The sequence below is a fragment of the Chiloscyllium plagiosum genome, chromosome 2 (assembly GCF_004010195.1).
Source record: "Chiloscyllium plagiosum isolate BGI_BamShark_2017 chromosome 2, ASM401019v2, whole genome shotgun sequence".
Taxonomy (NCBI): Eukaryota; Metazoa; Chordata; class Chondrichthyes; order Orectolobiformes; family Hemiscylliidae; genus Chiloscyllium; species Chiloscyllium plagiosum.
In genome coordinates, this window is record NC_057711.1 from 44,661,539 (window position 1) to 44,686,542 (window position 25,004).

The 25,004-nt window shown below is 39.5% G+C and overlaps 1 protein-coding gene across 2 annotated transcripts in view; it reads left to right on the forward strand.

Moving 5' to 3' along the window:
- Positions 1–25,004, forward strand: part of rasa1a (RAS p21 protein activator (GTPase activating protein) 1a) — a 191,986-nt gene that overhangs the window by 84,570 nt on the left and 82,412 nt on the right. For both annotated transcript variants that reach the window (XM_043708652.1, XM_043708645.1), the window contains exons 9-11: positions 7,613–7,691; positions 14,015–14,132; positions 15,381–15,537. In XM_043708652.1, coding sequence (XP_043564587.1) covers positions 7,613–7,691; positions 14,015–14,132; positions 15,381–15,537 — 354 coding nt within the window. The remainder of the gene's footprint in view (positions 1–7,612; positions 7,692–14,014; positions 14,133–15,380; positions 15,538–25,004) is intronic.

The following is a 25,004-nucleotide window of genomic DNA, read 5'->3' on the forward strand; positions in this document are numbered from 1 at the left end:
GTTCTCCATATAGGGCGTATTATTGCTTGGCATCTGGCTACAGTGCAGCAGTTAAATATGGTGCTGTGGATAACAATTTGTATAAATATAGTTGCTATTCCTTTACAAACAATATAATATAACAACCTTTTAAATCAGTTATTTGAGTGAAAATATTTAAAAGGTGTGCATAGCTGCTTTACATAATTGCATAATTGGTGTGAGCTTACTATGTCAAGCTAGCAATATGGTCAGTTTCGTGGGTGGGTCCTGACTGACCAGAATGTATTTTTTTATATGGGAAACTCCAAAATAATAAATTTCCTTTTAATCTTTGTATTTTGCTGGTTTGGTCAGTTGTGCTCAAACCTCTTCCCCTTCAAGACATTACGGATTATATAGGCCTTAAAAGAAAAGGCTTATAATGTTACTCGAAATAATGGTAAAGCTGAGGAAAGGGAGGATTTTAGAGTATAGAAAAAAGAAAATCAAGAAACTGATCAACAAAGCGAGAATAGAAAATTAATGAAAGTTAGCAAAAAAAAAATTAAAATGGACTGTTGATGCTTTTATTGGTATGTATAAAGGGAATTTTTGCTCGGATAAATGTGTCCTTTTACAGACAGGCAATCAAGAGAATCTATAATGGGGGATAGTAAAATGGCAGAGAAGGTGAATTATTACATTATCTCTGACTTCACAGAGGAAGATGCAATATATTAGAATTCAGGTCTAAAGCACAAGGCAGAATGAGAAATTGGTGGAAATTAGTATTAATAATGTTGTGTTGGAGAAATGGCTAATAGGTCATTGGGACTTGATAGCCTACAGCTGAGAATGTTGAAAGAAGTAGCTGTGGAAATATTGAATGCATTGGTTAGATTCTGCAATGGCTCCCATAGATTAGAAGGTACCAAATGTCACTCTACTGATTTTTAAAAAAAGGGAGGGAGAGAGAAAAACTGGGGAACTACAGACCATAACTTTATAACAGTAGTACAGAAAATGCTAAAAATCTATAATAAAAATCTGCGATAAACCGTCAAGGAAAAGTAATGATCTAACTTGGTATAGTCAGTGTAAATTTGAGAGTGGAAAGTTGTGTTTCGCAAACTGTTGAAGTTTCTTCAGGATGTTACCCAAAGAATTGATCAAGAGAGTTAATGGAGCAGTATTAAACAAAAACTGAAATTGTTGGAAAATATCAACAGATCTGGCAGCATCTTTGGAGAGAAACTAGAGTTAACATTTCAGGTCCAGCAACCCCCCTTCTGATCTGTTGGTAGCTCGGGTAGTTGGTTTTTATGTAGGAGAGGGTGGGTGCTGGGCATAAGGAGTAAATGATGGTGGAGATAGAGCACAAAGAGGGAGAAGAACAGTTAGACAGACAAAGGAGTGGATAACAGTAGCTCTAGGAGAATGATAGCTGCTCATGAGGATTCTGGGTAATTGAAGATGGAGGATGGGAAAAATTTCTGACAGCAGTAGGCTGCACCTTTTCTGAGGTATTTTTGGTTTTGGAGATGATTTCCTCGAATTCCAGGAGCAGCAATTACTATTTTATATGTTGTTGCAATTGTTTTGGAACTTTGGGGAAAAAAAGTAAAAACAATTTTTATGGCATTTATGATAAGGGATAGCATTACAACTGTATTTAGGGAGGATATTCCCGGAAATACTTCCAGGGAGGTTATTTGGGTGGAACTGAGAAGTAAGAAAGAGATGATCATTACTTTATTAGGGTTGTATTATAGACCCTCTAATAGTCAGCAGGAAATTGAGAAACAGATTTGTAAGGACAATTCAGTTATGTATAAGAATAATAGGGTGGTTATAGTAGGAGATTTAAACTTTAGAAACATAGACTGGGATTGCCATAGTGTTCAGGGATTAGATGGAGAGGAGTTTGTTAAGAGTCGACAAGAACATTTTCTGAGTCAATATGTGGATGTACATACTAGAGAAGGTGCAAGACTTGACATACCTCTTAGGAACTAAGGCAGGGCAGGTGACTGAGGTGTCAGTGGGGGAGCACTTTGGGGGCCAGTGACCATAATTCTATTAGTTCTAAAATAGTAATGGAAATGGATAGACCAGATCTAACAGTTGAAGTTCTAAATTGGAGGAAGGCTAATTTTGAAGGTATTAGGCAAGAACCTTTAAAAGCTGATTGGGTGCCGATGTTCGGAGGTAAAGGGATGGCTGGAAAATGGGAAGCCTTCAGAAATGAGATAACGAGAGTTCCGAGAAAATATATTCCTGTTAGAGTGAAAGGAAAGGCTGGTAGGTATCGGGAGTACTGGATGATGAGAGAAATTGAGGGTTTAGTTAAGAAAAAGAAGGAAGCATATGTCAGGTATAAACAGGAAAGATCGAATGCATCTTTAGAGTATAAAAGCGGTAATAGTATACTTCAGAGGGAAATCAGGAGGGCAAAAAGGGGGCATGAGATAGCTTTGGCAAATGGGGTTAAGGAGAATCCAAAGGGTTTTTACAAATACATTAAGGACGAAAGGGTAACTAGGGAGAGAATAGGGGCTCTTGAAAGAACAGCAAGGCAGCCTTTGTGTGGAGCCGCAGGAGATGTGGGGAGGTACTAAACGAGTATTTTGCGTCAGTGGAGAAGTGCATGGAAAATGTAGAATGTGGAGAATTAGATGGTGAAATCTTGAAAAAGATCGATGTTCCAGAGGATGATGTGTTAGATGCCTTGAAACGCATACAGGTGGATAAATCCCAGGACCTGATCTGGTGTACTCTATAACTCTGCTAGGGAAGTGATTGCTGAGCCTCTTAGTGAGATAGTTTTATCATCGATAGTCACAGGCGAGGTGCCAGAAGACTGGAGGTTGGCTTACTTGGTACCATTATGTCAGAAAGGTGGTAAGGTCAAGCCAGGGAACTATAGATTAATGAGTTTGACATCACTGGTGGGTAAGTTGTTGGAGAGAATCCTGAAGAACAGGATTTTTCTGTATTTGAAAAGACAAGGACTGATTAGACATAGTCAACATGGCTTGTGCATGGGAAATCATGTCTCACAAACTTCATTGAGTTTTTTGAAAAAGTAACACAGAGGATTGATGAGGGCAGAGCTGTGGACGTGATCTATATGGACTTCAGTAAGGTGTGCAACAAGGTTCCCCATGGGAGACTGGTTAGCAAGGTTGGATCTCATGGAATACCGAGAGAACTAGCCACTTGGGTACAGAACTGGCTCGAAGGTAGAAGACTGAGGGTGGTGGTAGAGGGTTGTTTTTCCTATTGGAAGGCCTGTGGCCAGTGGAGTGCCACATGAATTGGTACTGGGTCCTCTACTTTTCGTCATTTTATCTAAATGATTTGGATGTGAGCATAAGAGGTATTGTTAGTAAGTTTGCAGATGACACCAAAATTGGAGGTCGACAGCGAAGAAGATTACCTCAGATTACAACATGATGTTGATTAGATGAGCCAATGGGCTGAGGAGAGGCAGATGGAGTTTAATTTAGGTAAATATAAGGTGCTGCATTTTGGGAAAACAAATCTTAGCATGACTTATGCACTTAAGGTTGTTCCGAGTGAGGCTGAACAAAGAGACCTTGGAGTGCAGGTTCATAACTCCTTGAAAGTGAAGTCGCAGGTAGTTAGTATAGTGAAGAAGGCGTTTGGTATGCTTTCTTTTATTGTACAGATCATTGAAAAAAAGGAGTTGGGAAGTCATGCTGCGGTTGTACAAGGCATTGGTTCGGCCACTTTTAGAATATTGTGTGCAATTCTGGTCTCCTTCCTATTGGAAAGATGTTGTGAAACTTGAAAGGATTCAGAAAAAAATTACAAGGATATTGCCAGGGTTTGAGGATTTGAGCTCTCTGGAGAGGTTGAATAGGCTGGGGCTGTTTTCTCGAGAGCTCGAGGGCTGAGGGGTGACCTCCAAAGAGGATTATAAAATCATAAGGGGCATGGATAGGATAAATAGACCAAGTCTTTTCCCTGGGTTGGGGAGTTCAGAACTAGAGGGCATAGATTTAGAGTGAGAGAGGAAAGATATAAAAGAGACCTTGGGACAACTCTTTCATGCAGGGTGTGGCAGTGTGTATGGAATGAGCTGCCAGAGGAAGTGGTGGAGGCTGGTACAATTGCAATTTTAAAAGGCATCTGGATGGCTACATGAATAGGGAGGGTTTAGAGCGATATGGGCCAAGTACTGGCAAATGGGACTAGATTAGGTTAGGATATTTGGTCGTCATGGACGAGTTGGACCGAAGGGTCTGTTTCCATGCTGTACATCTCTATGACTCTGAGTATTAGCAACCAGCAATGGAACAGTGTATTTCAATTTTCAGCAAACGTTTGAAGTCCTCTGCCGAAGACTGTTAGCAAAATTAACAGAAATGTACTTGCATGGAGTTAAGGTTGGTTTCATGGGCAATAAAAAGAGCAGGAATAAATGTATAAATTTTGTGTTGTGACGAATGTGTGGTTCTGCAAGGATCAGTACTTTGGCTCCAGGTGTTCACATATATGACAGTCATCTGAATGTTGGGACCAAATGTAATACAGTAGAACCCCCGGATCCGCGGATTCAGTTTCCGAGGTTTCAGTTATCCGTGGTTTACCGTGGCCCAAAAATATTACATGGAACCTTCCAGAAATAATCCGAGGGCTGCTGGGAGGTAACATCCCATTTAAATGGTAGGGTTTGCTACTATCTATGGTTTCAGGCATCTGCGTACTACCCGCAGAAACAGGCAATCACCTATATTTCCACATTCTCGGCTCAGACAAAGCTGGGTGGGAATGTGTGTTGTGATGTTGCAGAGTGGCTTAAAGAGGATTTTGATAAGTGAGTTAGTAAGAACATAGCAGAACAAGGAATATAATGTGTAAAATTATGAGGTGATCTACTTTGTTAGGAGGAACGGATATGAATGTTTTCTTAAATGGTAAAAAGTGTAGAAAATGTAAATGTACAAAGGAACCAAGGTGTTCTTGTCAATAAATTGCTGAAGACTAACGTGCAAGTGCAGCAAAAAGTTAGGAATATGTTAGCCTTTCACACAAGGAGATTTGAATACAAGATTAGAAAAGTCTTCAACTGCACCCGATACTTAGAAATTAGTTAGTGCAATTGAGGGAGTGCACCGAACTTTCACCAGGTCTGATCCCAATGATTGGATTGGCCTACCAAGAGAGATTGGGAAAATTGGGCCTGCATTCTCTAGCATCTCAAAAAGTGAGAGGTAAATTCATTAATCTCTACAAAATATTTAAGCAGATATACAGGTTAGATGCAGTTAAGATGTTACCTCTTATTGTGCAATGTCGAACCAGCCACAGTACCAAAATAATGGGGAAGCCATCTAGGACCAGGATGAGGATATTATTTCTTTTTACTCAAGGTTGTGAATCCTTGGAATTCTGTGCCCCAGAGGGCTGTGGAAGGTTTGTCATTGATTAGGTTTAGAGATTGGTATCTACTCTCAATGGACATGAAGGAATATGAGGATAGCGTAGGGGAAGAAAAGCATTAAAGTGGGTGATTGGACATGATAATATTGATTGATGGAGCATGTTTGGCTCAAGTGCCTATTCATGTTCTTATGACCCATGTTCCTAAATCTATTAGAACAAACCTTTTTCAGTCCTGTGATCTGCTTTCCTACTTCAAAGAATTGCCTAAATCCAGAGGAATTATAGCAATGAGGTATGGGTAGTTTAGACCTTGCAAATATCTCAAAGGATTTACAGGAACTATCGGCTGAACTTTAATCTTAGAGTCAGAAAATGAGATTAGATTATATTAGATTAGATTACCTACAGTGTGGAAACAGGCCCTTTGGCCCAACAAGTCCACACCAACCCTCTGAAGAGCAAGCCACCCAGGCCCACTCCCCTACATTTACCCTGACCAATGCAGCTAACACTACGGGCAGTTCACCCAACCTGATCATCTTTTGACTGTGGAAGGAAACCGGAGCAGCTGGAGGAAACCCACGCAGACATGGGGCGAATGTGCAAACTCCACACAGACAGTTGCCCGAGGCAGGAATTGAACCCGGTTCCCTGGCGCTGTGAGGCAGCAGTGCCAACCACTGAGCCACCGTGCTGCCCACAAGAGCTGGAGGATTTCCTAATGTCACGATCCTTCCTCCTGACTGACCTTGCCCACCAGCCTCTTTTCTTTACGGACTAATGCTCCAAATACAGTGGGCAAATTTATCCCTGAAAGTTGCTTGGAAAATTCAGTCATGAACATTCACAATCTGAGATGAGTTACCCCTGTAAGTTGAATGGACAAAATCTCTGATGCTCCACAATTACAGGGGTTGTTCCCCCAGGCCAGGATGGTATAGGAGGTGGAGTTGCCAAGCTGACGTGGAGAAGATGGTGTCAGGTCACTGGGGTGGGCAAAAGGGAGAAAACAGTTTTTAAAACTTTTTAACAGTGGAATACTCAGCTATGTGAGAATTAGGAGAAGTTGAAGTCACTGAATTACTGAATTCTATGTTTACCCCCAAGGTTACAGCTTCTAACACATGGCTACAAATGTTCAGGAACTATGTGGGTGTGAAATGTAGTGAATGCCATTGTAATGACTGCTGTGACTGTTGGATGATTTTAATACTAAATGGTTGAATTTCATAAACATTTATGTTTATACATATCACACCTCAAAGTATATTGAAGTGAATATTTTGAGATGCAGCATTCATATTGTTTCAATTAACAGTTACAACAGTTCTCTTTTAGGTAATATGGACGTGTGGGGTGGAAAACAATGCAATACACTGCAGTGTGTCCTCTGACTCTCTGTCTCGCACATGCTCACACTCTCTGGCGCTCTTTCTCTTGCACTCACTGAATCTCGCACCTCGCTCTCTCACGCTGTCTTGCTCTCTTGTTCGCGCTCTCACTCTCGCACACGCGCACACATATATACATAAACCCCCTACCTTACGCAGGTAAAGAATACCTAGTTAATAGCATATGTCAGTGAATGTAGGTGAGGAAAACCTTGTTTTCAGGTCCTTCCTACCTCTGCATCGCCAATAAGACTTCCTGTAGGTTTTGCGGTATCCATCGTTTCCTTCAATATTGCCAGTGCAGCCTTCAATATTGCCAGTGCTCACTGATCCTGGTATTGACACAAAAAGCTTTTTATTCACTCATGGGATGTGGGGAGGTTGTTGGCTGGCTAGCATTTATTGCCCATCCGTAGTTTCTCCTAAGAAGGTCATGGTAATCTGCCCTCGGTTTATAATCCATTTCTGGGCATAGATTTTAGTAGTGGCGAAATTAATCCATATGCTGTCATAGTTAGCAGATTTTTTGAGACAATCATTTGTATAATCAATTCAAAAAATTAGTGGTTCAAGCTACTTTGTTAATGTTTGTTCCTACTATGTACTTGATTGCAATATATAATGTTTAGTAGCTCTTAAGTTTGAAATACTTGAGTATTTTCATGTTACAGTATAGTGCACTTATAGTTTCACCTTGAAAACTTTCGACAGGCATTATATTATATTGCAGAATCCGAAAAAGAATTACATGTACTTAGCCTATTAGTCAGTTGAGTTTTTAAATATAGACAGTTCATTGCTTATGATATTGATGATCTATTTAAAAATATGTACACATTTTATTCCAGTATAGAGGAAATCATTGAGCACTATAGGAAGGAGCAGATTGTTGAAGGTTATTACCTCATAGATCCTGTCCCCTTGCAGGTGAGTTGCAATCTGTCCAAAGAAAGCATTATTACAAAATTCATCACATGATTTTAAATTCTTAAAGTATAGGTGTTTGGCTTTTTCAATGACTTTAAATGTGCAATGGGTAAACTTAGTGTGATCCATTCACTGTTCCAATGTATTTTTGTTGTTTCTGAAGTATTCCCATTTATTTTTGCATGTTCTTTGTATTTTTATTATTTTGCTGGCCATTGCAAATACATATGTTAATCTACAAATTTTAGACTGTGGCATATGTGACCGTAATCCAGTTCGACAGAATCCAAATTTGTATCATAAAGTTTCTCCAGAGGAAGGGCATAGTTTTAAGTATGATGGGCACCTGTGAAAATGCAAATTTTTGATTCTAAGAGTTTCGAAGATATATTAATATACCTTTCATGATAATGTTCACACTTGCTATAATGCTGTAATTTCCACAGATAAGATGTAGGAACAGATGTAGGCCGTTTGGTCCATTGAGTCCACTCTGCCATTAAATGTGACCATGTTAATCTGATGATCTTCAGCTCTATTTTGCTGCCTTTGCCCCGAAACCTTTGATTCCCTTACTAATCAGAAGTCTGTCAGTCTCAGCCTTGAACATACTTCATGACCCAGCTTTGACAGCTCTCAATGGTAAAGAATTTCACATATTCATCACTCTTTGAGAGAAAATATTGCTACTTATCTCCATCTTAAATAGGTGATGCCTTATTCTGAGATTATGCCCTCTGGTTCTAGACTCTCAAAAGGCGAAACAAACCTTCAGCATCTGCCTAGTCCATAAGAATGTTCTATATTTCAATAAGGTATAAACTCCAGTGAGGTCAAACCCAATCTGCTCACCCACTCCTCATTAGAAAAGCCTCCATACATGGGAATGACCAAACAACCTTTTGAGGTTTAGCTCCTAATGCACACGCTGCTGTAGTTTTCTGCAGTCTTTTCTCATTTAAATAATATTCACTCTTCTATTCTTCATGCCAAAGTGCATAACATCACCCTTTACATTCTGTCTGCTAAGTTTTTGTCCACTGCTGTCTATATCATCTGTAGACTCCTTAAGTTATCCTCATTACTTGCCCTCCCTATTTTTATGTCATCTGCAAACTTGGCGATAATACATTGATTTGGGTGATGGAAGTCATTCATACATATTCTACATAACTTTGTCCCCAGGACTGATCCCTGTGATCACAACTTAGTTTCACATACTGGAAATGCCTCCTTAATCACAACAACCTGTCTTCTTTTAATTAGACAATCGTCTAGTATAGAATGAACATGGCTTAATGAAGGAAAAGATGTGTTTAACAAATCCGGGTTTGTTTGAGGATGGAATGTAACCAGGAGCATAGAGAAGGGGGAGTCAGTGGATCTGATTTGCTTGGATTTCAGAAGGCTTTAGATGAGGTCCCACTGAGACATTAGTATGCAAAATGAAAACTCATTAGGTTGTGTACAGAAAGAAATTGAGAACTTGTTGGCGGACAAGAAGCAATGAATAGGAATAAATGGGTCTTTTTCGAGTGGCAAGCAGTGACCAGTCAGGTACCACAGTGATCAATGCTATTTGCAATAAATACTAATTAGATGAGGAAACTGCATATTGTATTTCCAAGTTTACAGATGAGACAGAACTGGATGGGAGTGTATGCTTTAAGGAGGATGCAGAGAAGTTTCAGTATGATTTGGGCAAGTTTAATAAGTGGGCTGTTGCATGGAAGATGCAGATTAATGTGGATAAATGTTAGCAAAAATAGGCAGGCAGATTATTATCTGAATGACAAGAGGAGGAGGTGCGACAAGACCTGGGTGACCTTTTACACCAGTCACTAAAAGTAAACATGCAGGTGCGATAGGCAGTGAAGTGGGTAAATGATTTGTAGGCCTTTATAGCAACAGTTAGAGATGCAAAGTACAGAAAAATGCTGTTTGACCTATTACATCTGTGCTCGTCAAAAATAGTCACGTAACAACTCTAATCGCATTTTACAGCACTTGGGCCAAAGCCTTCTGTGCCTTAGTATTGTAAGGGCACATCTAAATTAAATGTTGTGAAGGTTTCTGCCTCTCACCACCCTTGTAGGCAGTGAGTTATAGACTCTCTCAATCCTCTGAATGAAAATTGTTGCCTCACATCACCTTCTACTCCATACCTTTTAAATCTATGCCCTCCGGTCATCTATTCCTCTATCAAGTGAAAAACTTTTTTTATGTCTGTCTTATCTGTATCCCTCACAATTGTATACATCTCAGTCATGACCCCTCTGAATCTTCTCTGCTGTAAAGGAAAAAAAACCCCAGTCTGCCCAATCTCGCTTTATAACTGAATCTTTGCAACCCAGGCAGCATTCTGGTAAACCTTAAAGGGCTAGACAGGATAAATGCTGAGTATGTCTCCCCTCTTGGACTAGGGGACGTTGTCTCAGAATGAAGAAGTACCAATTTAAGACTGAGATGAGGAGGAATTTCTTCTGGGAATGGTCTTTTGAAATTCTTGCTACTGAGAGCCCTGGGGACAGTTTCCTTGTGCATAATTATAAGGCTGAAGTAGGTAGATTTTTGATCAGTAGGGAAATTAAAGGTGATGGGGAAAATGCAGGAAAGTGGGCCTGAGGAAATTCAGATCAGCTATGATCCAATTGGATGGTGGAGCAGGCTCGAAGAGTTGAATGGTCTTCTCTTATATTCTGTTTCTATTCTTGTACTAACAAAGTCAGTCCTCCACTTTTTTCCTTTCTGTCTGTGCTTTAAAAAGGTCTCTATCCTGAATGCTCAATTCCCAGCTTCGATTTGCTTGTGACCATGAATCTTTAAAACTATAAAACTACTAAATTTTACCTTTATCCCTGCTGTTAGTGCATTTATTTTGATTCAAAAACTACATATATTCAACTAAATAGCCAATAATTTTGCTCCTTTTTTGTACCTCCCATTGATCTTGTTTGCTTCACATTTTTCATGCTTGTATTCTCTGACCCTTTCTGTTCTACTCTGGGTATCACTATCAAAATAGGTACCTTTCAATGCTGCTGTATCTTTATGCTTTGCAAGCCCATATCCTCATGTTCTCCTTCCTTTCCCACCCCCACCCCCAAAGTTTTAAAGCCCAACTATGGCTTGAGTTATTGAATTTCCCAAGGCAGTGATCCTAGCACAGTTCAAATGGTCCATCCAACTAGAACAGCTCCCTTCTACGTTATCACTGGTGTCAGTACCCCATGAACTGATAGCCTTTTCTGCCACATCAAAAGTTCAGCCCTGCATTTAAATCTTAGTTTATTTACCTTATGCCAGTCATAAGGTCATAATCCTGAGATTATCATCTAAGGGTTCTGTATTTTAGTTTATCTTATGTTCAAAATCTTTCTGCAGATCTTCTTTTCCAGTCCTATTACTGTTGCTAGTACCAACGTGGATAACAACTGGATTCCCCTCTTTGTGCTCTAAGTTCTTCTCCAAAACCAAGACTATGTAATTTAACCCTGATACAAGGCTGACCACATCATTCAGTGCTCCCATTCATAGTTGCAGAGAACAGTATCTAATTAACTTTACCCCTATCAACTTTACATTGTTATTTTCTCCCCTGCATTGATTGGCTCCCTGTAGCATGGTGTTGTGATCAGGTCCCTCCCATTTTCCACTTTCATCCATAAGAGTTGTTCCTTGGGTCCCCATGCGTGCCTCATTATAATAACACACACCTATCCTTGATTACAGACCAAGTTTGAATGACTTAATTTAATAGGTGTGACTGCTGCTTGGACCAAATTTTTCCAGGTAGCTTACCCCCTCTCTGACATCTTCAGCTTAGACTCCTATCCACGACTCTGATCCAAAGTTGCTGCAGCTGCAAATAAAGGTTAGGGTTGAATCATTTTGGTGTCCAACAGGTTCTGTGTACTACAGCTACATCGTGTGAACTGCCATCACTATTGCATTTAGTTAAGTAATTATTGGAAATCACTCTAGTATCCCTGATCTTTGCCCTCCAATGAATTATTTCCCTTTTTAATGCATTACTGTCATTCTTATACATAACCAGCTCTTTACTTTAATAAAGAAGCAAAAAGATAGAAGACAAGAGTCTTCAACATAAAAAGTGAAAATAAAGTTTTCAGTTTAAGACTGAAAATACTAACTATTGTAATGAGTTGCTGCCTTGAGGCAAAAGTCAACTAAACACCTATCTCCTTTTGCTGAACTCCTTGAGAGGCTTAACTCCCTTGCTGTAATGTAACCCATTTGCACTGTCTTGGATACTTGCATATGTTTCTTCAGGAATCAGGCTTATGCCCGAAACGTTGATTCTCCTTCTCCTTTGATGCTGCCTGACCTGCTGCGCTTTTCCAGCAACACATTTTTAAGCTCTGATCCCCAGCATCTGCAGTCCTCACTTTCTCCTACTTGCATATGTTCCCAACTCAAAGATTTAGCTCACTCAATAAATGAGGTTCATTTTCAGCCGGTTCTTTATTAAGCTGCTCTTCAATGCACCTATTGAAAATAAGCCATCTCAAAGCTTGTCCCTGCTGATTTCTCTTGATGCAAACTACAAATTATAGTCTAAAGAACTTCCACAAGTTGAAGATCTAGACATTTTCTTACACAGTAAATTATTTCTTACTCCACTAGATGAATCTCAGAATTCTTACTGTGCAGAAGGACTCCATTTGGCCCATCATGCCTGGACTGCTTCTCTTACATAACGGTAGTCTCCTGCTTTTTCTTTATATCCTTCCACACAGTTTCAAACCAAATAATCATCCCAGTGCCCTCTTGAATGCCTCAGTTGAATCTGTCTCCATCACATTTCCAGACAGTACATGCTAAACCCTAACTACTCGCTGTGTGAAGTTTTTGTTTCCCTCACATCACCCTTGCTTCACTTACACTTCATTTTAAATCTGTGCCCTCTCATTCTTTTTTTTCTTTTAAGAACAAGAACACTTCTCCCCATTTACACTGTCCAGCCTGTTAATAATTCTGAAATCCTCTATCCATGAAGAACAGTCCCAATCTCTTCAATCTGCCTTAATGAAGTTTCTCATATTCTTGTAAATTCCTTCTGCACTCTCTCTCGAATGCATGATATGGCACCCACAACTATATACATTACTCCAGGTAGTCCAGCAAGTGTCTTGCTCAAGTTCAACATCTTGCTCTTGTACTCCATGCCCCTGTTAATAAAGCTGAGAACTATGCTTTGCTAACTGTTCTCCATGTATCTTGACACTTTCAGTGATCTGTTCTACATCCCGTTTAGCATTTTACTGCCTACTTTCTACTGTCTTTCCATGCTCTTCCAACTAAAGTGTATCATTTCACACTTTTTTGCATTGAACCTCATTTGTCATGTGTCCACCCACTCCACTAATTTGTCAGTGTCCTTCTGGAGTTCCACACAATCTTTCTTATAGTTCACTATTGTTGCAAGTTTTGTGTCATCTGCAATCTTTGAAATAATACCCTGCACGCTAAGATCCAGGCCATTAACATATATCAAGGAAAATAAGTGTTTAAATAGCCCTCTCCCAAGAAATTCCATTATAAACATTTCACCAGTGGAAGAAGTATCCATTGACCATTTACTCTGTTTGTATCTACTGTCCCTTTTTAATACTGTTATGTATCACTTTCCTTAAAAGTCTGTTTTGTGGAATGAGTCCATACGGCCTCTTTATCACTTATTTAAGAATGCTGTCTCCCAAGACAAACGATAATCTTCTTTCACTGTATTTGTTAACTGGATAATTAGGTAATTAATGGATGTCCATAAGAAAAGATATTATTTGGAACTGGTGACCCAAAAGTTTCTTTGATTGCTTTGAGTCTGAATAATGGCATGTGAACTAAAACAAAATACGGTCTAAACCAAAGCAGTCAGTTCTATTTTCTTTTTTCTCTGAAGGACAGTTCTAATAATGAACTATATTGTTGAATTTTCTTTGTTTTTTTTATATCAGTTTTAACACCCAATCAAAATTAGGTTTAAGGGGCAATTAAGTGGTTTCCCTTTGGAGTTTTTATATTTGCAGGACAAAGCAGTGTAGCTGCAACATTTTTGATATGAATCCAGGTTTGTTTTTTGGTTGTGACAGGTGTGGACTATCAATGAATAAATCACGACTTGTTGTCCAGTATTAGTAAACTCTGTTGAGCCGAATTAGTAGTTGTTTTAATTACAAAGGAACATGACTATTATACTGCAGATTTTAGTTCTGACATTGCATAATTTTGTAGTTGACTTTTACCCTTTCAGGTTTGCTATTTGGATAATTGAGCTAATGAAAGATTTTAATCTTCTTCAGCATCAAGAGCAAGTACTCAGTGAGTATGATGGTAGAGAAATATACAATACAATCCGGCGCAAGCCAAAGGATGCACTTTATAAGAATATAGTGAAGGATGGCTACCTCTGGAAAAAAAGTAAGAAACCTATCTTGGAGATTGTTGAATTTGACTCCTCCTCATAATCAAACAATTGGTTTCAGACCTTTTGTGTGGTTGCTACTGGAAGAAAGTAATTTTCCGTTGTTGAATTTATAAACCAAATCACCTAATAATTTTGTGCTGATTTAGCTCCTTTCTTTCGCTTGGGCAATATTTTTGTTGATTAGCGTAACTACAGAACACCATAAAATGACCTGAAAAGCATGTTGGCCTACATGTGTGCCAAGTCTACACATGATGAAACTATACCTTAATCATAGTCAGTTGCAAGACCAAGACCTGAAATATTAGCTATTTTTCTATCCACAAGTCTGTCAGATATGTGGTGTATTTCTTTTTATTTTAGATTTTCAGCATGTATTGTATGTTGCTTTTACATTAATCATAACCTCCTTTTAAAGACTAACAAAATTGATGAGAAAAGTAAAGGACAATATAGGAAAATATAATGGGGAATTTCTGTTTATCTCACAGGTATAATGTAAGAATATCCAGGAAATACTTGATATAAAATCCTCCTAATCCAAGCTGTACAATATGCACCCTATTGGAAGAATTGTTTGCATTGATAGAACTAAATATGAATGATGTGATTACCATTACTGAGTCCTGTTTGCAAGGCTGGAACTTGCATATTGACGACTATTTGACATTTCAGGAAGACCGAAAATGAGCTAAACGTAGTGGGCTAGCCCTGTTAGTTGAGTATAACACTGATACAGTTTTGAATGATAAGTATGACCTAAAAGATTAAGATATAAAATCAGTTTAGAAAGATAGGAAATGGAAGAGGTTGTTTGTGGCCCCATGATAGTAATAAAACCTTAAAGTTGAGTATGCAGGAATAAATAAATGGAACATGTAAACAAGCCACTGCAATAATCATGGGTGATTTTATTCCAAATGTAGATGGAGTGAGTCAGATTGGCAATAATAATCTTTAAAAAAATTCTTATAGTAGTATATTCTTGTGTCAACCAGGAAGCAGAGTATTAGACCTGGTATTGAACAGTAAGATGGGATTAATTTATAACCGCCTAAGAATTTCACATTCTGTTTTGAGCATTTGGATTCTTTTAAATAGAATGGAAATTGACTACATCCTTTCTAGAATGAATTTGAGCTGTAATCGTGTATAATATCAGAATAAAGAGCCAACTGTTTCTGATCCTTTCCCATTATTTTTTTTCTGAACTACAGACCTTAAATTTGTTTTTATTTCAGGCAAAGGTAAACGATGGAAAAACTTGTATTTCATTTTGGAAGGGAATGATTCCCAGCTAATCTATTTTGAAAGTGAAAAGAGAGCCACAAAACCAAAAGGATTAATAGACCTCAGTGTTTGTACTGTATATGGAGTTCATGACAGTCTATTTGGCAGGTGAGAATACTTAAATATTTAAGTGCTTGTCTTTTCATATTAAGTATCTTAAGACTTTTTAATGTCCTGTTGCAAGAAATTTCTAATTGTTCCAATACCCAATATAACTATCATTGATAAGCATTTTATGATACTTTCAAGTACAATCTGTGTTCCTCCATGGGACAATGGCATAGTGGTAATGTCACTGGACTAGTAATCCAGAAGCCCAGGCTATGGTTCTCAGGGTAAGGTTTCTAATCCTACCATGGCTGATCAAATTTGAATTCAATAAAATTATGAAATGTAAAACTAATCAAGTGGCAAGCATATCTACTTTTTGAGTCCATGTTGTTCATTTGATATCCTTTTAGGGAAAAGTGTCTGCCATCCTTATGAGGTTTGAACTGAATGTGACTTCAGATAGACAGTGTAATTGACTCTTAACTGCCCTTTGGGCAATTAGGGATATGCAATAAATACTGACCTGGCCGTCATTCCTTGAAAGAATATTTTCAAAAAACGTTTTGCCTTCTAAACAAAATATGTCTTTGTTTCATCACAGTCTGTTAAAAATATACGGTGTGAACCATTTATGACATAGAGCATAGAAATGTACGGCACAGAACAGGCCCTTCGGCTCACGATGTTGTGCCGAGGATTAATCCTAATCTAAAATAAAATAACCTAAGCTGCGCACCCCTCAATTCACTGCAGTTCGTGTGCATGTCCAGCGGTCGTTTAAATGTCCCTCATGACTCTGATTCCACCACACAGCTAGCAACGCATTCCATGCATTCACAACTTTCTGCGTAAAGAACCTACTTCTGACATCTCCTCTATACCTTCCTCCTAATATCTTAAAACTATGACCCCTGGTGCCAGTCAATTCTGCTGTGGGGAAAAGTCTCTGGCTATTGTCTCTATCCATGCCTCTCATTACCTTGTATACCTCGATCAGGTCACCTCTCTCTTCCTCCTCCTCTCCAACAGGAAAAGTCCGAGCTTAGTCAACCTCTCTTTGTAAGATGAGCCCTCCAGTTCCAGGCAGCATCCTGGTAAACCTTTGCACCCTCTCCGAAAGCTCTTTATCTTTCCTGTAGTAGGGTGACCAGAACTGGACACAATATTCCAAGTGTGGTCCCACTAGGCTCTTGTAGAGCTGCAGCAAAACCTCGCGACTCTTAAACTCGATCCCCCTGTTAATGAAAGCCAAAACACCATATGCATTCTTAACAACCCTATCCACTCAGTGGCAACTTTGAGGGATCTATGCACTTGACCCAAGATCCCTTTGTCCCTCCACACTGCCAAGAATCCTATCTTTAATTCTAGATTCAGCCTTCAAGTTCGACCTTCCAAAATGCATCACTTCGCATTTATCCAGATTGAACTCTATCTGCCATTTCTCAGTCGAGCTCTGCATCCTGCCTATGTCACGCTGCAGCCTGCAATAGCCCTCAATACTATCAACGGCACCTCCAACCTTTGTGTCATCGGCAAATTTACTAACCCACCCCTCAACCTCCTCATCCAAATCATTTTTAAAAAGTACAAAGAGCAGAAGCCCAGGAACAGAGCCCTCGGGACACCGCTCACCACTGACCTCCAGGCAGAATACTTTCCATCTGCAACCACTCTTTCCCTTCTGTCAGCCAACCAATTCTGAATCCAGACAGCCAAATCTCCCTGTATCCCATACCTTCTGACTTTGAATGAACCTACCATGGGGAACCTTATCAAATGCCTTGCTGAAGTCCAGATACACCACATCCACTGCTTGACCTTGGTCGACCTGTCTCGTCACCATCTCAAAGAACTCAATAAGATTTGAGAGGCGTGACCTGCCCCTCACAAAGCCATGCTGACTGCCTTTAATCACGCTATGCTTTTCCAAATAGTCATAAATCCTATCCCTCAGAATTCTTTCCAAAACCTTGCTGACCACAGATGTAAGACTGACTGTTGTGTAATTGCCAGGGATTTTCCTATTCGCCTCCCTCCAATCCTCCGGTATGACTCCCGTGGAGAATAAGGAGGCAAAGATCTTCGTCAGCGGCTTAACAACTTCCTTTCTTGCTTTCCGAAGCAACCTAAGATAAATCTGGTTTGGCCCTGGGGAGTTATCAATCTTAATGTTTGCCAAAATTTCCAGCACATCAATTTCATCAATCTTGATAAGTTCAAGCCTGTTGCCCAGCTCCTCAAAGTTCTCTTTCACAACAAGGTCCCTTTCCTTAGTGAAAACCAAAGCAGAAAACCCATTTAAGGCTTCCCGTACCTTGTATACCCTTGTAAGGCTTCCTGTACCTTGTATACCCTTGTAAGGCTTCCCGTACCTGCTCAGACTCCACGCACAAGTTCTCTATGCTATCCCTGATCAGTCCTACCTGCTCCTTGATCATTCTCTTATTTCTCACATATGTGCCAAATACCTTTGGTTCACCCTAATCCTTACTGCCAAGCCTTTTTCGTGCCCTGTCCTGGTTCTCCTGAATCCATTTCTGACCTCCTTTCTAGAAAGCCTGTAATCCTCTAAAGCTATGCTAGATCCTTGTTTCCTGCTGCTTTCTTCATTTTGATGAGCAGGCTCCTTAATCTTACCCCTTGTTACCTGTCTCAGAGTAACAAATTTGTGCATCACTTGCAAGAACTACTCCTTAAACAGTCTCCACATGTCTGTTATGCCCTGTCTGTGGAACAATCGCTTCCAGTCTGCACTTCCTAAATCCTGTCTGATAGTGTCATAATTTCCTTTTCCCCAATTAAATATCTTCCCTTGGTAACTGCGCCTTTCCCTCTCCAAGGCTATGGTAAATGTGAGGCAGTTGTGATCACTGTCATCAAAGTGTTCTCCCACCGCAAGATCTGACACTTGTCCTGACTCATTGCCAAGCAGCAAATCCAAAATGGCCTCGCTCCTCATCGGCCTGTTGACATACTGAGTAAGTAAACCCTCCTGAACACACCTGACAAAAATGGCTCCATCCAAACCATTTGCACTAAGGAGGTTCCAATCACTATTGGAAAAATTGAAGTTATCCATAACAACAACCTTGCTACATCTGCAGTTTTCCAAAATCTGCCCGCCTATGAGTTCTTCAATCTCCCTACTGTTATTACGGGGTCTGTAGAAAACCCCCAATGAAGTGGCTGCTCCCTTGCTGTATCTAACTTCCACCCATACTGACTCAGTAGACAAACCTTCCTCAACAGCCTTCGTTTCTGTAGCTATGATGCGCTCCCTGATTATCAATGCTACACCCCCTTCTCTTTTTCCACCCTTCCTGTTCTTTTTAAACATTCTAAACTGTGGAACATCTAGCAACCATTCCTGCCCCTGTGAAACCCATGTCTGCATTATGGCCACAACACCATAGTGCCAAGTACTGTTCCGTGCTCTAAGTTAATCTCTCTTATTTCTGACACTCCTTGCGTTAAAGCAGACACACTTTAACCGATCCCTTTGTTCCATCACATGAATAACCTTACCTATAGATTCACTACGTCCTGTCACTTCCCCATATCTAAGTACCCCACTTCTCAGAAATGAAGCTTTGATTCCCACCCAAACCCCTCCCCATCTCCCACCAGGTAATCTAGTTTAAAACCTCCCAAACCACACGAGCAAATCTCCCACCCAACACATTTGTGCACCTCCAGTTCAGGTGCAACCTGTCCTTCATGTACATGTTTCACCTTCTCCAGAAGGCATCCCAATGGTCTAAATATCTGAAGAAGCCCTCCCTCCCGCACCAGCTGCGCAGCCACGTGTTAAGCTGCACTTGTGCCTACTTCTCACCTCACTATCTCGTAGCACTGGTAGCAAACCTGAGAACACTACTCTACTCGTCCTGCTCTTCAGCTTCCAATCTAGCTCTCTGTAGTCACTTTTCAGATCCTCAATCCCTTCCCGGCTATGTCATTAGTGCCAATATGTACCACAATTTCTGGCTACTCACCGTCCCCCTTCAGAATCCTGTAAACCCGCTCGGCAACATCCCGCATCGTGGCACCAGAAAGGCAATATACCTTCCGGGAGTCCAGTTCCTGACCACAAAAATCTCCTGTCAATCCGTCTAACTATTGAGTTTCCAGCACTAGCGCTTTTCTATTCTTCTCCACCCCCCCCAGCCCTTCCCTTCTAAGCCTCAATGCCAGGTTCAGTGCCAGAGACCTGACAACTATGGTTTTCCCCTGGTACGCTGTCCCACCAGCAGTATCCAAAACTGCTGGTGGGACAGCAATACTTATTGCTGAGGGGAATGGCCACAGGGGATCCCTGCTCTACCTGTTGATTCCCTTTCCTCCCCCTGACTGTAACCCAGCTGTCCTTATCCAGTGTCTGCGGAGTGACCACCTCTCTATTCATCCTCTCAATTTCTCCCTCAGCCTCCCAGATGATCCTCAGTTCCTCCAGCTCCAGTTCCCTAACTCAATTTTCGAGGAGCTGGAGTTGGGTGCACTTCCCGCAGATGTGGTCGGCAGAGACATGTGTCATGTGTCCCACCTGCCACATTGTGCAGGAGGAACATACAACTGCCCTATCAGCCATACCCCGCTAATCTGAAAGCCCACACAGGACTAACAAGGAAGAGAAGAGAAGAAAAGAAGATAGAAATGAGAATACCTGAAAACGTACTGAGTTTACAGACCCTTAGTAAGGTTAGAGGTGGTGGATGGGAGGGAGGCCTTACAGTGTAGGGTCTCCGGTTTAGATCTTACCCACTTAAAACTTCCCGGCAGCCCTTGTTTCTTTCCGCTCTCTCTCCTCACTCTGTTCAAAGTGAAAGCCCGACTGTCAAGCTAAGTCTGTTTTTATGTGGGAAAAGCTGACTTACTCAGCAGCCCTCGTTTCTCTCTGCCCTCTCTCCTCGCCGCTCTGTTCAACATTTCTTCACAACTTTCTTTATAATAATGCAACTTGAAAATTTTCCCTTCACTACCTTGTAATTTATCAGCAAATAAGGTATACTGATAACCGTATCTAATTTTATATTCAGATAATTTGGTTGACAATTATAGTTGCCAATCTGGAAAAAATATTTTCATTTATCAAACATTATTATTTTGAATATTATGTGATCTGGAGACTGACTGACTTCAACAATTAAGGGATTAGGTAGATTTTAAAGGTAGATATAATAGATATACAGAAATATTTAGTAATACAGTTTTCACTTTTTGGAACTTCGCTTTGAATCTAGCCCAGAGAAGGGAGATTCAAGCCTCTTTGCAGGGGACTAGGATTCTTTTGTGAATCATGCTTTGGTTGTCTTTAAGTTTCCATTAATTGTTGGAAGACTACAACATAATTTCATGTTCATTGTACACACTTTGAGCCTTAAGCTAATTAGCATGGAAAAATTAAAATGAAATGAAAATAGTAATTTCTGAGGCAGGTTTAAGTGCCACTTTTACAAGAAAGTATTGTGCACAAAAGGTTGATGCTGAAGGAAAGAAATGTTCCTGTTCCCAGTGTTTGTATTCAAGAAATATAAATATGCACAGAATGCAGAAATTGGCTGATCCATTGGGCAAAAGCTAGCAGTAGTTTAAGTGTTTTAATGCAATCATAAATCTACAGAAATAATATATTGCAAAATAAAGCCTCTAACTGTTCTAACACTTAAAAGTCACGCAACACCAGATTATAGTCCGACAGGTTTATTTGGAAGTACAAGCTTTCGTCAGATAGCAGTGCTCCAAAAGCTTGTACTTCCAAATAAACTTATTGGACCATAACATGGTGTTGTGTGATTTTTAACTTTGTCCACCCCAGTCCAACACTGGCATCTCCACTAATTACTTCTCTGGGCATAATTACAAAGCGGAAATTGCCACTGATTTCTGGTTTTCTTTGAAATGGTATAAATTTATCTATTGTTCAAAGTTGTTTTTATGTGTATATACCATTGATGTTTTCAGTGCTTAAACATGGAACAATCCAAAACAAAACCCAAGCACTTCCTTCTTGATTTCCTTCACTCACTGTCTGTCTCAAAGATTTATTTCTTCCCTTTAATGGTGCTTTAACTAGAGGTTGTGTCAAGCATTCCATGCTTTGGGAATCCGGAGAACTTTTTTTTAACTAAACTGGAAAAACTTAGTCATAAAACTTTGACTCAGATTAAGTAACATTATTAAAGGTGAATTTATTTTGTGCCCACGTTAATTGAAAAGAAGATAAGAAGGCAAAACTTCAGGTTTGCTGGCAATTTGCCTCCACCTTTTTTTTTAAAAAGTCTAATTAATCTGATTAAAATTTTGAAGACCTGACGAAATTATAGGAAAAGTGCATATTACTTCAATAGAACTCCAGAAGGATTTGATCATTTTAAGATACTGCTAATTGGAATTGCAACTAATGGCAAATGATTGGCCTTATTAAGAAATGGTGAAGTGCCAGGATATGAGAAAAGGCATAATGGACAGCTACTTTAATTGTCCAGATGTGACCCATGACACCTTGCAAAAACCTGTGTTAAGAGCTTAACAATTCACACATACACACGCGCACACATGTATATTAATATTTAGATCACTGTGAAAAATCGTATCTCCAAGTTTGCCAGTGATCCAAAGTTAGATGGTATTTAAATTCATGTAGATGGAAATACAAAATTACAGAGATTTTGATCGAATGTGGTAAACTCTAGTAAATGGACTTTATTTTACTGAATAGCAAAATTATTTATTTTGGGTCTTAAAAGGATTAAGCAAAGTACTTTATAAAAGGTACAGACCCATCATGAGGGGCATAGATAAGGTGATTAGCAAGGGTCTTTTCCTGAGGGTGGGGGAGTTCAAAGGGAGTTTAAGGTGAGAGGAGAAATATTTTAAAGGATATGAGGGGCATCTTTTTTTTAAACCAAGAGAGTGGTTCATGTGTAGAATGAACTGCCAGAGAAATGGTGGATGCAGATACAATTAGAACATTTGAAAGATGTTTGGAAAAATTCATGAAAAGGAAAGATATAGAGGAATACAGGCCAAGTGTTGGCAGGTAGGACAAGTTTATTTTGTGAACATGGTCACCATGGACTGGTTGGAATGAAGGGTATATTTCCATGCTGTATGACTATCACTCTTAAGTATGTGGGTTGTGAAAGCGTCTGGAAAAATAATCGTAATTGCTAATTAGCTGCTGGCCTTTTTATCTGAAGGCTTAGAATATATGTGATTAGAAGTCATGCTTCAATTGTCATGCCCTGTTTAGACCTTTCCTGGAGAAATTTAAGCATTTCCAAGCATCCCACCTTAGCAAGAATACACTGACTTTATTTGGAGTGCTGTGTAGTTAACCAAAATGACACCTATCCCCCATGTATTAAATGGAATGATTACACATGCTACGTTATAATTTGATTCAAGTTTTCAAGATATTAAGAGCGCATAATGAACTTTTTCCTCTGGTTAGTAAGTACAGGATTTATTCGGCATGGTCTTGAAAATTTGATCAGACGTTATGGAAACAAAATTAGGAAATAATTTCATACAAAGGACAGTTGACGTTTAGAATTCTCTCCCACAAATCCTAAGTCAAGTGTTCATTTTAAAAACGGAGGTTGATAGATCTCTGTTTGCTAAGAACAGGCGCTGATCATCCACAATCTCATTGATCACTGGAATAGACTGAAGGGACCAACTGTCCTACTTTTGCTTCTATACTCTTAAAATAATTAAATGAATCAATCTCCAAGCCCCACAAATGACGTCAATGCCACTGACCATCTATAACTTGCATTAACAAGAGATTCTCCATTTTCAAAACCAATCCTTTATAATTACATTTTTAACTTACCAATAATTTTTCCATTTGTACTTGTGATGGAGGGTGGTAGCATCCTTTTCATGATGTGTTATTTGATTTTCTGATTGGAGAAAAAGGTAGACTGCACTGCAGCCTAGCATAGGCTGTTCAATAGTCTTTTCAACGTAATTGGTTTATTTTCATGTTTGTCCTCCAAATTGATCAATAGTGCTGATCTTGTATACCAAATATCCTGTTATATTCCTCTCCAAACATATAACTAACTTACTGGTAAGGTTTGTTATCATCTCTTAAGATGATAGTCAGTCACGCACTCACTCACCTTAGCTTGAATCACCATTGTGTCAGGCGATCGAAATTGCTAACCATTATTTGGTTATTCCCATAACACTGTGAACTTGTTCCCATCAATCAATTTCATTTTAAAAGTTACTATTAAATCTGCTTCTGCCACCATTACTGCTGGTGTATTCCATGCCATAGTAACTTACTGCATGAAAGCAATGATTCCTCATGGCATATCTGGATCTTATTCCAAATGCTTTCAGAGTATATTGACTGACTATTTTTCTGATATTGAAATCAACCCCAAAAGGGTTCATAATTCTGAACACTTCTTTCAAATCTCCTCTTCTAATGAAGTGTCAACAATTTGAAACAGCAACTCTTTCTCTTCACAGCTGCTGCTTAACCCATTGAATTTTTCCAGCATTTTGTGCTTTTATCTCTGTTGACTTCTCTGTTTGAAGTGAAACAATTTATTCAGCTTCTCTCTATTAGTGAAGTCCCTCATCTGGGCTACCATTCTAATAAAGCTCTTTTATATCCTCTCCATGCCCTTCACATCTTTCCCAGAATGTCATGCCAGGAATTGAACATATGCTGAGACCTAACCATTGTTTTATAAGGGTTTTATAACCTCCTTGATATTGTACTTTTATGTCTGATTTAACCAAGCCAAGGATTACTCTTGTTTTTTCCAGCCTTCTGAACTTGCCATTTTCCAGCATACTTCAGTGTTTCAACACTACTTCAGTGTTTATCATGGTCCCCATCACCACACTTCTCCGCCCCCGCCCCCCCATATTAACTTATCTTTCTCTACAGCGTGCACAAACTTCAGCTAGGATGTTCAGCTGAGCTCTGTTTGAAATGCCATCTATTTTATCTTGGGCAAATCCTTTGTAGTTCAGAACTTTCCACTACCCAGATATTTTGAAGCAGGTCTCTTTCATGCAATTTTCCAGCTACATCTTCATTTGCAATAACAGTGCATTGCACAGTTGATAATCCTCCTTTTCTGTGAAAAATTTATAAAAAGTCTACAACTCCTTAAGAAAGCTATTTGGTCCATCATGCCTCAGCTGGTTCTTTGCAAGAATATTGTATTTCTTCCAAACATCATTTTTTTTTTGTCTATAAACCCTCGATGGATACATTTATGAAAGTGTCTACAATAGGCAATTTGGTTAGAATGACATCATTATGTTTTCCCCTCTCGTTGCTTTCTTCAACCCCTGCTACAGATTCACTTTATCAGCTACGTCCTTTAGGACCTGACCAGCTTGGTCAGTATTGGCATTGTTGAGCCACTCTTTCAATGGACATGCAAGGCCCCCACCAGGAGTACATTGTATCCCCTGTGCTTTCTCCAAGTGGTACTCAACATTTTGGACATATCGTTATAGTAGGAAGTCACCTGGGAATGTTATTC